Below are 12671 nucleotides of genomic sequence, written 5' to 3'. Positions count from 1 at the left end.
TTGAGAATAACAGAAAATATAACTTCATCACTATGAAGGGAGTTAGGGGATAAATTGGGAGCTGAAGAAAGCACCCATGGTTATGGTGCCGTGTTTGGAACAGGAGACACAAATGTATGGAAATGAGGAAACTTCCTATGGTAATTGTGGAGCTATAACAGTTTTCAAATGTTGTGATGGAAGTGCTGTATTTGCACTGAACTGTCATGTTTCTGCAAGAGTTGAGATTTTCATTCCAAATTAGGGATTTTACTGAGACAAATCTTTTTTTCTATCTTTCTTAAGGAAAATCTGTAGTTTTGTTTTATAACAGGGCTTTGTTTTCTTGGTTTTATTTATTTTGTGATGTCTTGAAAAAAGTATCATATATGAAGTATCTTGGGCAACTGCTTCCTTAGCATCACTCAGCTAGAGAACTTTATCCACTTGAGGGCACTTTGTCCACTTTTTGACTGAAAAAAGGACAAACTGGTTAGAAGATGGACGAAGGTCTGAATGAGAAGAGTACATATAACCAGTGAGGCTGACTGGGAGACCTGAGTTTGAATTTTCTAGAAAAGACAAGTCTAAAGGAGAAAAGTGAGGCACCTTCCAATACATGAAAGAGTGCTATCTAGGGGAAAGTACTCAGTAGTTGTCTATGTCTGATGGAGTAAAGGATGAGTTTTAAAGTTACATACTAGGAAAACTTTCTTGCTATTAAAATAGTAGACAGTCTGTCTGGGGAGGGATTGGAAACCCCCCACATTATTGGTTTTTTGCAAACATGTTATATAAATTTCTGAAGAGATAGTGTCAGTAAATTGTTCCCATCACAAGGAGGAATAGACTAGTTGACTCTCTGAAGAACCTAATGCATCCTTTTGATACAGACAGGGGGCTGTGGTCGTCCAACATTTGGTATGGACACCAAGGATTAGAAATTTCCAAAACTGTGAGTGGTAGAGGAAGAGAATAAAGAAGTAGATGATAATCCTTGTCTTCAGCAGCAGCAGGTTACTTAGGTTTGTGGTGCTCCCAGGTGGCCACATTACAGATGCACAGAGAAACAGCTCCAAAATCCAGGAAGAAAGCCTACCAATCCTGACTCCCACATCTTTGTCATAGCCCAGGGTATTTTACCACCTAGGGAGGTGCTTGTCCTTTTGATGATAAGAATATAAATATACCTTATTCTATGAGATATGACTCCTCCAGCTTTTCTATTGTCTCTCAAAGTGTGCATTCTTCTCAGTCTGAGGTCCGAGAAGCTTATCAGGATGACAAACTAGGCAACAGTATGAAGTTAGTTCTAGTTAATCTTGTCTAAATATCAGTGAGATGGATTGGCAAGCAATTTTCTAAATGCTACTGCAGAAAATTGAAGCAAAACCTCAACCTGTATCTGTCTTAGCAAGCCTACAAATTCTCAGGGTTACAAGATGATGATGCTCTTTGTAAGAATAAAAACCAGATAGAGTCTTTAGGGTTCACTCTTGTAGTTATTCCTGTGAAGGACTACACAGTAAATTTCCATTAAGTGCTTGGATTCTAGCATCCAAGGTAGTTTTGCTTCAGGTAAAAGCTATTCACTGAGCTACTGCTGAGCTACAGTGGCTCTGGAGGTTTCATCATCACTGCGTTCTTAGGAGTGGTTGTTTTTCCTGTGCAATGATACTGTGCTTTGAAAGGACACAAGAGAAGATCAAATTCTGTGATACCTTTCATTATAAGCAACAAGGTTGTAAGCATTGGCTTTGCAGAAAGGGACATCTAGTGGCTATAAACAAAAAAAAACCCTTACTAAATACATTTTTAGATGTACAGTGTAGCCATTTGTGTGTGGCCTGCAGTCCTTAATATGCCATACATCCTCATTGCTCTACTACATCATGTGTTTTCTGGTGTCAGTTTCTATGTTTCTGACAAGCTGAAAGAATCACCTTTGCAAGCCTTGCCTTTCCAGCTTTTTGTAAGTGTGAGGATGGTAGCTTTAGCAAATAGAAAAATGCCTTCAAGCCATGCTTGGTGTAACTCTGCTGCACTTCCACATTTTCTACAGCACCTTCCAGGAGTCCACTGCCTGCTGTTTTCTTCTGCCATCGCCTTCCCTTTCGGTACTGTACTTGGAGAGGTTGTCATTGTTATTGTCATGGTAAAATCTACTTTCTTTTGAATGCCCATGGCATTAAAGTCAGCGGGAGGGGTAGATGAGATTCAGGGAAACACTAATTTAAGCACTCAGTCATGTATTACACAAAAAAAGTTTTTTCCTTTCCCATCCACGTTGTGCTCCTTCGTACTAGTTGAGGATGAATTCCATGCGTGTTTCTGTGAATAGCCTGACAGTTTAATCGGCACATTTGCATATGGGCAAACTGAGCTTTTTTCAAAGTTGCACAGTAATATGTTTCACCTTTATGCCATGCCAGCTTCAAATTGCATCCCAGGAGGATTGCAAATGTGCATAATCTGCAGTTGTCTGGGCTTTTTTTTCTTTTCTTTTTTTCTGCTTTTCCTTTTTTTTTTTTTTTTTTAAAACTGGCAAACGCCTATTCATTGCCCATCTGGGTAAGAATGGCCTTTGCATTTCACACCCATTCTTTCCTATATGGTTTGTGAATACCCTTCCAATCAAAACTTGCCTCACAGAAAGGGGACAAAACCATTTTACAAGAGTTTCTCAGAATAAGTCCATTCGGATCTCCACATCATGTTTACTGGACAAAAAAAGGAAGGGGGGGGGCAGCACTTAACAAAGAACACTTGAATTTTACAGAAAGGTTCCCACTGTCTAGAGTTTAAAAGAGTGGCAGGCCTGAGAAGAGCCTGAGACAGCAGTCATTTTCCTGAGCCAGGCATTCTGTGCAGTGATGAGTAGGTGAGTGTGCGTGTGTGTAGCTGGGTCTTGTGAAGAGCTGACACACTTTCTGGCTTGTCCAAAGCTCTAGCAGGCTTTGTCAGGTGGTGGCATTTACTTTAGAATCAAACCTGCATTGGCAAGTCCACCTTTTATGAGGAGCATTGCCTATGGACTTTCAGCTTAAAACAGCATACAGTAAAAGACAACTGCAAAACTTGGATCTGGACACTTTCCTGCAGAGAGGGAGAGGAGTAGGACGGGGCAGCAGGTTTTGTTACAAACTAGTCTCTAGAATTTGCTAGAGCTTCTCTTTTGTACTGCGGAGATTTGTGTAGTAGCATGTCTGACACCATGCCAAATTATTTGGTTGCCTGTACTTCGGGTAGGTATGGGGTTCCAGTGTTGAATGTCAAGGAAGGTGGCCTAGCAGAAACATCCTCAAAATCTGTATTAGCTTTTCTTACCATTTGTTATGTGTCTCTTCCACCCACCTCTCTTGATTTATCCTTAAGGACTGAATTTCGGTTGTTTCTCAGTTGAAGAATGGGTACATGTTCCAATTCCATTTGGAGAAGTAAAGAAATGAGAGGATTTAGTTATGGGAAAACTGCATTACACCAATGGCAACCAGAACATACTCCATACCTTATATGAAGTGACTCAGTTGACTTTCTGTCCAGTTCTTACACCTCAAGGTGCATCCTACATCAGTTCCTATAGGAGAGGTATTCACATCGCTCTCATAAATGCTTCCAAACCTCTTTTCTTCAGCCTTAAGGAAATCCAGCTGACTGTTTTCGTCAAGTTACCTGATGACCAAATACATTGTGGCTACACAGCTTTAGTTCCCACAGACAGGACCTGAGAAAGGCTGCTGAAACTTCCTCCTTTTGTGGCTAAGGGCGGAATTTCCTTTCCCGAGAAGTCACCCAGTCTTGCAATGCATATCACAGAATTCTGGAAAGGAGTTACCTGAGAATGCATTTTTCAAAGTTCCATTCACTAAATTTATCTAGCAAGGTGCATAAGAACAAAGTATATTTCTTTGCACGTGCTCAAGTCAAGAGATGTGTCCATTGCATCTCTGGTGTGTGTGGAATATTCCCCTTTCTGCATGTCCAAGGTAGGACTTTGGTTTATTAAGTTAAACTTCTGCATAATTTTTTTTTGTTATCAAATACCAAATTTGACAAAGCAGAACTTAAGCTAGAAGCCATTCCCTTCCCCAGAAGCATATCATAAATACATGTTTGTGTGAAGGGGGAGTTAAGGGAAGGGAAAGATTTCTAGCATACTGATAGGCAACCACTCAAAGGGAGATACAGATAAATCGGTAGCTATGCAATCACTTGCAGTGGCCTACAGTAGATCTTAAAGTATATCATTCATTTTCCACCCTTCTGTGTCCTCACCAGTACAAAGCTTTTACCAAGTTGCCTTCCTTTCAAATCAAGGATTCTGACTTCTTGTGTTTTGATCCTCATGTGATCTGATGTGTTGGGAAGGGAAGCATCTGGAACCTGGAGGCCTCTGGAGACTGACTCTGCCTGGGGGAGAGGAGGATGTACATCTATTCTGTACATTATTTTGTGTAGCAATAGTTGCAGTGCCCTCGAAAGAAAAGTCCCAAAAGTCCCCCAGTTTCTAAGATGTTTTCCCAGTCCTATGATCAGTTTTGTCAGAAGAGGAAACTCAGGTTTCCCAGTTGAGTTTATAAACAAAACAGATGAAATTTGCAGTCTCTGTGATACCGTTAGTGGTTTCCTCCTTGTTTCTGCTATGTGAGCATCCCCCCAGTGCTCTAATCTCACCTGGAAATTAGTACCCTTCTGATACAGGCTGGTTTACATCTGTTAACAGATAGATTGTTGTCTTCAGACAGCTTGGCCCCATCAGGATTTCCACTTCCTGACCTTTATGCTTCCCTTTTATCATTCAGCTACTTCAGAGAATTATAATAACCACCTGTGTCCAAGGTGTTTTTCTTTTGAACCATCAGAATAGAGGGTGCTTGAGATGTCAGTAGTGGATAAATGAAAAGGCAGAGCAGAGAGGATGTCAGGCTTTCCTGCAAATTGCAGTGAGTAGGGTTCTACTGCCTGTGTATGAGATGTAAAGCACCCTTTAGGCTGGAGCAGAGGGACTTTATTGGGCTAAAAGGCATTTGTATGAAACCACTTTCAATGCCATTTATTTGCTCTGTATATTTCTGTTAAAACAGGTAGTGACAGCTAGTTTCCTTTACTTATTCTTCTCTACCAAATTTGACTTTCGGATTTTCACAGGTTAACAGGTTAACAGGTTAATTGTGGTAGGAGAGGTTGTAGCTTCGGAAGGAATATTCAAGACAAAATGCCTGTAATACTAGTGGTGATCTTTGCAGTACTTTTCTCTGCATACTTTTCTGGGAACCAACGTGACGTATGTACTACAAATGCTAAGAGAAGGAAATTATTAACGATGCTATATTTATTTACCATTTAACAGGCAGTTGGTTCTTCATAGTTAAAAGGTGAAGGCATAGTTTCTGCCCATTAAAATCTAAACAGATGACAAATAAGTAAGGAACAGGAAAGGAAATTAAAAACCATTAAAAGCAAAGCAAGGAAGATGGAGATTAGGAAAAGTGGATAGAGAGATTAAGAAGTTACTTTTTAGTCACCTCTAAAAGTCAATTTTGAAGAATATGTTGGCTCTTTACCTGAAATGCTTTGATGCTTTTCTAAGCTGTTCTCTGTTTAGATTATTCATCCAAACTAAGACAAAGTATTCCTTAGAGTAAATGTCTGTAATTTTCCAGTTTCTGTCAAGTAAATAACAGCAGGAGAACATTTGTTTTTATATGATGGCATTCTGGTGCCAGTCAGAACTTGGGATATGCTAAAAATGAAGGGGACAGCTCATGTTAGCTTTTTTTGCTTTGGGTTCTTACAGAGGACTTTTTGTCACTATTGGGTAGCAAATGTTCTAAACCACAACCTCAGACAAAACTTTGGGGGGGGTCTAGGAACATTTACAGCCTGAATCTTGTACCAGCTTTGGATTTTATAAAGTGACTGTCAGGATTTTTGATACAAGTAACTGTACTGTAAAACACAGGAACCAACTTCCTTAAAATGCCAATCTAGATAGAAATCATATTTTCATATAGACTCTTTGCATTAACAACTTTGTATAAGGGGTCATTAAAGTAAAAATCTGCTCTTTTCTGGCATGTCTCCACATCCAAACAGCCTAAAAACCAGCTTTAATCCATGTGCTCAGTGTTTACAATTGGCTGGCTCTAGGCTTTTTAACGCCAGATAAACTGATTGGGAAGTCCAAGGCCCAGGAATGCAGTTGAAATGTAGGCCCAGGTACACCTGTTTTTCTCTGGTTTTGTGTGAAAATTCAGGACTTGAGCTTCTGCAATTGAGTAGCAAAGTTTACTTCTAGCTCCACAGAGGTGATGCCTTCTTATAGGTGCCTTCCTATGTGATTTCTAAATTATAATCTGTTTTGTTTACCCAGTGAGTAACTTTGCCAGTGCCCCGTCTGTGGCTCTGCAGAGGACAAGACTTAACCCCTTCTTTTCTTTTTTTCTTTTATCGCCGGCTGTGCTGCAGGTAACATCAGTTGCAAGGGGATGACAGAGCGCATTCATAGCATCAACCTTCACAACTTCAGCAATTCTGTGCTCGAGACCCTCAACGAGCAGCGCAACCGTGGCCACTTCTGTGACGTGACGGTCCGCATCCACGGGAGCATGCTACGCGCCCACCGCTGTGTGCTGGCAGCTGGCAGCCCCTTCTTCCAGGACAAGCTACTGCTGGGCTACAGCGACATCGAGATCCCCTCAGTGGTGTCAGTCCAGTCTGTGCAAAAGCTCATTGACTTCATGTACAGCGGGGTGCTGCGGGTCTCGCAGTCTGAGGCCCTCCAAATCCTCACAGCTGCCAGCATCCTGCAGATCAAGACTGTGATTGATGAGTGCACAAGGATTGTCTCGCAAAATGTAGGAGAGGTCTACCCGGTGATTCAAGATTCTGGCCAGGAGACACCCAGGGGAACACCCGAATCAGGCACCTCGGGGCAGAGCACCGACACAGAGTCTGGCTACCTGCAGAGCCATTCGCAGCACAGCGTGGACAGGATCTATTCAGCCCTCTATGCCTGTTCCATGCAAAATGGCAGTGGGGAGCGGTCCTTTTACAGTGGAGCTGTGGTCAGCCACCACGAAACAGCCCTGGGGCTCCCCAGGGACCATCACATGGAAGACCCCAGCTGGATTACCCGGATCCACGAACGGTCACAACAGATGGAGCGGTATCTCTCCACCACTCCGGAGACCACACACTGCCGGAAGCAACCACGCCCTGTCCGAATTCAAACCCTGATGGGAAACATCCATATTAAGCAGGAGATGGAGGATGACTATGACTACTATGGCCAACAGAGGGTGCAGATCCTTGAGCGCAACGAGTCCGAGGAATGCACTGAGGACACTGACCAAGCGGAAGGCACTGAAAGCGAGCCCAAAGGGGAGAGTTTTGACTCGGGAGTCAGTTCCTCCATTGGCACTGAGCCCGATTCCATGGAGCAGCAGTTTATGGCTGCTCTGGGCCGGGATGGTCAGCAAGAACCTTCTCAAGCAGATCAAAATGACGTCCCTGCTGATGGCACTCAGCCACAGCAGCCACAGCATGTAGATGCCAACTCTTCCTCGCCAGAGAGAAGCAATGACGTTGAAATGGACAGCAAAGTGCTCACAGTCAATAACAGCACTGAAAAGGGGGCTTTGCAGCCTTCTGTCAACACAACTGTTGCCCAACCATTGCCAACCACACAGATCTACTTACGCCAGACAGAAACTCTCACCAGCAATCTGAGGATGCCACTGACTCTGACCAGCAACACTCAGGTCATTGGCACAGCTGGCAACACCTACCTGCCTGCCCTTTTCACCACACAGTCTGCTGGCAGCGGCCCTAAGCCTTTTCTCTTCAGCCTGCCCCAGCCTTTAGCTGGCCAACAGACACAGTTTGTGACAGTGTCCCAGCCTGGCCTGTCAACCTTTACTGCCCAGCTGCCAGCCCCACAGCCCTTGGCCCCGTCTGCGGGCCACAGCACAGCAGGTGGGCAAGGCGAAAAAAAGCCTTACGAGTGCACTCTCTGTAACAAGACTTTCACCGCCAAACAGAACTACGTCAAGCACATGTTTGTACACACAGGTAAGTGTGTACACTCCCTTTGGCTTATTCATGAAGACAGAGAAAGTTCTTGACAAACATGGACTTAGATTCTGTTCCCCAACCTGTCAGCCCGCAGCACAAACAGGAGGGGGAGGATAACCAGGGAGCTGGTATCGCAGAACACTTTCCAAACTTACTGCATTATAGTCGAGCCCCTGCAGAAATAATACAGGTCCCTTGTTAGGGGCTTAGCTGTGCATGGTGCAGAAACAAGCTCATTTGGCTTGTACTAGAATGTGTCCTGCACTCATCCGAGGAAATTATAAGCATTTGTTGTCCCTTGCAAGCTGATCAGGCAACATTAGTTAGAACCAACATGAGGAAAGTAGTGAGTCATTAAGGAAAAACTTCATCTACTAAGAAAGGGAATCCCCTGGAATTTTTAAACCACCACAGAGGTTTAAGGTCACAAGATGATGATCAGCATGAGCTTAGGTTAAGTTCATTCCTGGTGGAGCTGCAGCAATAGGTCCAAACCTGGGTGTTACTCACATGGCCACTTATTTTCTAGATCTCATATATTCTTATAGCAAAATAAATTTGGAGTTTTTTCAGGAAGTTTTTCTGTACTTTACTGAAGCTGACAGCTGTAATTCCCTGTTCCTTGGTAAGTCAGATGTTCCACTAGCTGTGAGTACAGAAGCATAGGGTTCAATGAGAAAAAAATTAATCAATGCAGAACCTAACATCAGCACCCTCTTTGTTTAAAAATCCAACTGTTTTAGTATGTAGGCTTTTGAGATGATATTGGTGACCGTATTCACTACTGAGCCAAACTGCCTTTTCTAGCACTGCCAAGTTATGAGACTTAAAAATAAGAAGATATATGTATCCTATGTGGAGAAGCTATCCTGGGTCCAGGACTAAATTTTGTTTGCTATACATAGAGAAGCTGTCCTGGGTTCAGAACTAAATTTTGTTTGCTTTAGCTCTTGGCTCATTTGATGTTGGAAAGAAATTCTATTTTAGAGAAACAGTAAATATTTCTCTCACCAAGCAGTAGTTTTGTTAATGTCAGATCTTAAAATAAATGCTGGGTTTGTGATACAAGGAGTAGAACCTGGAGAAATTGCCCAAGGTATGGAAGGAATGCCATGCCTCCCCGTGGACTCCAATAGATTTCACTTCCATTAACTTCTGTTTACCTATAGTTATCACTTCAGTGAAAGATTCCTTTAGACATCCAAGGGAGACATGTACATGTGCACATACAAAAGGGCCAGCTTCTCAGGACTGGTACAAAATGTATGATTGCAGTGATCAAGAATCCTCAATACCAAGATTATCCTTTGTGTCTTTTCATGTTCTCCATCTTCCTGTTGTTGATGAGTAGCTAAAATATTATCTACATTGTGTTCTGTTACTGAGAAAAATACCCCCCTTTAGAGCACAGTCAGATGTATCTGCTCACATCCTTTTTTAAAAGCTAGAAAGGCTTTTTCCCTAGTAACTTCAATGAGATTGGGTGCTTTATTTTTCCAGCCCCAACTCTGCACTGTATTTGGAGTCAGATAAAGAATACTACTGGAAGACCCAACTTAAAATATTCCTAGCTACTAGATGCAAAGTCAGCCAAGGATAGGCATCTCCAGTAATGAATTAATACTTTATTTGTGTGAGTCTGAGGTCACCCCAAAATAATGAGCTGTGATGGCAAGGTGGAGACATTTGGGTATGTACGTTATTTCAAAGGTTGTTTAGGAACAAACTGGCTCCTGGAGTGTCTGGGAGAATAATTGCACCTTAATCAACAGAGGGCAAGGCTTCAGAAAAGCCTTCTGAAAATAATCTGTATATGTACAGGCTCAGAGAAAGCATATCTGCTATCTTGTCTAGGGCTGGACAGGATCATTTTGAGAACTGAGAGGAGACAGCTGTTCTCATTGTCAGGGTGACTTTTCTCAACCCTGTTAAAACAAAACAAAACAAAACAGAACAAAACAAGAAACAACAGACAGGCAGAATGGCTCTGGAAAAGATGCATATGTTTGGATTAGTCTTGCTGTTTAGAGGGCTCATGAGAGAAGCCATGGAGGAGTCTAATTATAAGCCAGAATTCAACAACATGAAGGCCTCCCAATCTTTGTGGTTTTATGTGTCTGAACACTCTGATGTAGCTTTCCATGCCTTGGAAACCTGCCTCTATTTCTTCTTTCACATGGACACAAATATACTGGAGAGGGATATTTTTCCATGTCCTCTGCAGACTGGCTTGAGTGTATCCCATAACCTTGTTCTCCAGGACATGCAATGTTGCAGAAATACAGTGCTCGAATGCAGGCAGTATCTATGCACCTTTCGAGCCATCATTGCCTTCTACCTATCATGCTTTGTTTATAATTTAGTAACTGTCCCACATTTTGGGTAAAACCAGGCAAATGGGAATAAAGAATCTATTAGGAAGCACATACATTTGCGTACAAAAAAAGAAGAAAACCTAAAAAGTTTTGAGACTCTTCTAGAGAAGTAATCCCAGGACGTTTTTTGCAGCTAAGTTTGGAAAGCCAGAACCCAGTGTATCTTAGAAGCCTGTGCAGTCAAAAATTACGGTGTTTCTATAGTTTAGTCTTAGCACAATCTAGAGTGAGGAGACTGACTTATTACAAACTCTGGTGTATATATTGCCTAAGGCAAAAATGTGCATTGTAAATATAATCAGTCTAATACATTAATCAGATATTATTAAAACTAATGCACTATTATTTTCCACATAGAGCATATTATTATTATCAAACATATTAGCCTGTCTATACTCAGTCCACTACTATGCTCAGCAAAACCAGCAGGAAAGTAAGGACTTTATGTGTTTTCATCAAGTGTCTTTAACCAAGTAGGCTCAAATTCATCATTGGTGCAAGGAAGAGCAGCATGTGGATTTCATTCATAGATGTCACTGTTGTACGTGCAAACTGTGAAATAAAAAGAAACAGAGACTCAGGGCAGTTAAAAAAGTAGATCCTTCCCATCCAATCCATACTAATTATCTCCTCTTAAAATTGAATGTAAGTCGTGTATTGTAATATCACTGTACTAAGTGTGAATGATACATTACCACAGTCATGTGATGGTCCCTGAAGATTGACTCTTCAGGATTTAAAACAGTGCCAGATTGTAAAAAGGAGGAAGGAGGATATCTGTGAAAAAACAAACAAACAAACAAACAAACAGCAGTCTCTGATGGAGGGGAAATTGTGGAATAACCAAAGTAAAGTAATTCTTCATTCACTAGAAGAGAGTATCACTATGATTATTACAGAGCATTAGTACCATTTCTCTCCTTTTCATCTTTGGGGATAAGGAATTATCACACCTGAAATATACCACAAATGATTTAGAAAACAGATTAAAAAGCAGCTTTTGATGGGCCATTAAGGGTGTTGGGTATTGTCTACAGCAACATATCAAGAAAGCATTACCTGATACCATGAGACACAACAGTGTTGCATCATCTCCTAGAAGAACTGTCAGCGTAAGGAGAAATTAAGAGTAGTCTGAACAAACCAATTGCATCTGCTCGGCTAAATATTTTTTTCAGCTCATCCTTGTAGTCACTGGTTTGTCTGCATATTGTCAGAGTTCACTTACACAAGTTGCCAGAATCAGTTTTACAACAGCCCTAGGTGCACAAGGCAAGTCTTTCATACCTCAGGTTTACCTGACAAGGTGTTTTATTTAATTGGCAATCAAATATGTACATTTCATGTCTTTTACACTGGAATTTTATCTGTTAGATTGTCCTTTGCTTGGTACTGACTGGCCTAGACAATTCTATGTACTGAGGTTGTTCCCTTTTTGATAACTCCTATCTCTGCTTCATCTATAAGATTTGACTAGGAAAAGGGGCAACAAATGTAAACCTCGTATAAAACATTGGGTTCCTTTGGCAGTGCTTAGCATTTCTCTTCTGAGAAATTCAAAGCAATCTGACCAAAAAAAAAAGTGTGTCTCAGATTAGCTACCTGGTAATCACTAGCTTTTATTGCATACAGGTAGGGAGATGGAGGCAAGGAAAAATGAAGTAATTTTACTAAGGCCTGTTTAGAAATGAGCATGAGTAGCAAGGGAGGAGTATAGGCAGGAGAGGCTGTGCCATTGAAGATGGGGGTGGGCCAGGACCTTTTAATTCTAATCATGTTTTAGTGCCTAGTATGTGAACTAGAGGAAATCACTTGAGCTTCTTTTTACTCCACATGAGTTGGGAATACCTGCAGCCCCCTCTGTAAAGCATTTTGAAACCTCTGGTTGCAAAAAATCATAGACTCGTAGAATCATAGAGTTGGCTGGGTTGGAAGGGACCTCAGAGATCATCAAGTCCAACCCTTGATCCACTACCGCTGCAGTTACCAGACCATGGCACTGAGTGCCACATCCAGTCTCTTTTTAAATATCTCCAGGGACGGAGAATCCACTACTTCCTGTGGCAGCCCATTCCAATGTCTGATCACCCTCTCTGTAAAGAAATTCTTTCTAATGTCCAACCTAAACCTCCCCTGGCACAACTTAAGACCGTGTCCTCTTGTCTTGCTAAATGTTGCGTATCAAAACACACTTATTAACAGAATAACTCTTTCTTAGCCAAAGCACTTCTCCAAAGGTTT

General features: G+C 41.8%; 1 protein-coding gene across 48 annotated transcripts in view; it reads left to right on the top strand.

Annotated features, from left to right (window-relative positions):
- ZBTB20 (zinc finger and BTB domain containing 20) overlaps window positions 1-12671 on the top strand; it is a 505805-nt gene that overhangs the window by 465157 nt on the left and 27977 nt on the right. For all 48 annotated transcript variants that reach the window (XM_071759958.1, XM_071759936.1, XM_071759870.1 and 45 more), the window contains one exon: window positions 6448-8052. In XM_071759958.1, the coding sequence (XP_071616059.1) occupies window positions 6468-8052 (1585 nt within the window). In that variant the 5' untranslated portion in view covers window positions 6448-6467. The remainder of the gene's footprint in view (window positions 1-6447; window positions 8053-12671) is intronic.

The sequence above is a fragment of the Heliangelus exortis genome, chromosome 1, assembly GCF_036169615.1.
Source record: "Heliangelus exortis chromosome 1, bHelExo1.hap1, whole genome shotgun sequence".
NCBI classification, from domain to species: Eukaryota; Metazoa; Chordata; class Aves; order Apodiformes; family Trochilidae; genus Heliangelus; species Heliangelus exortis.
The sequence above is the reverse complement of the archived record's forward strand: the minus strand, read 5'-3'. Positions and strand labels throughout refer to the sequence as shown.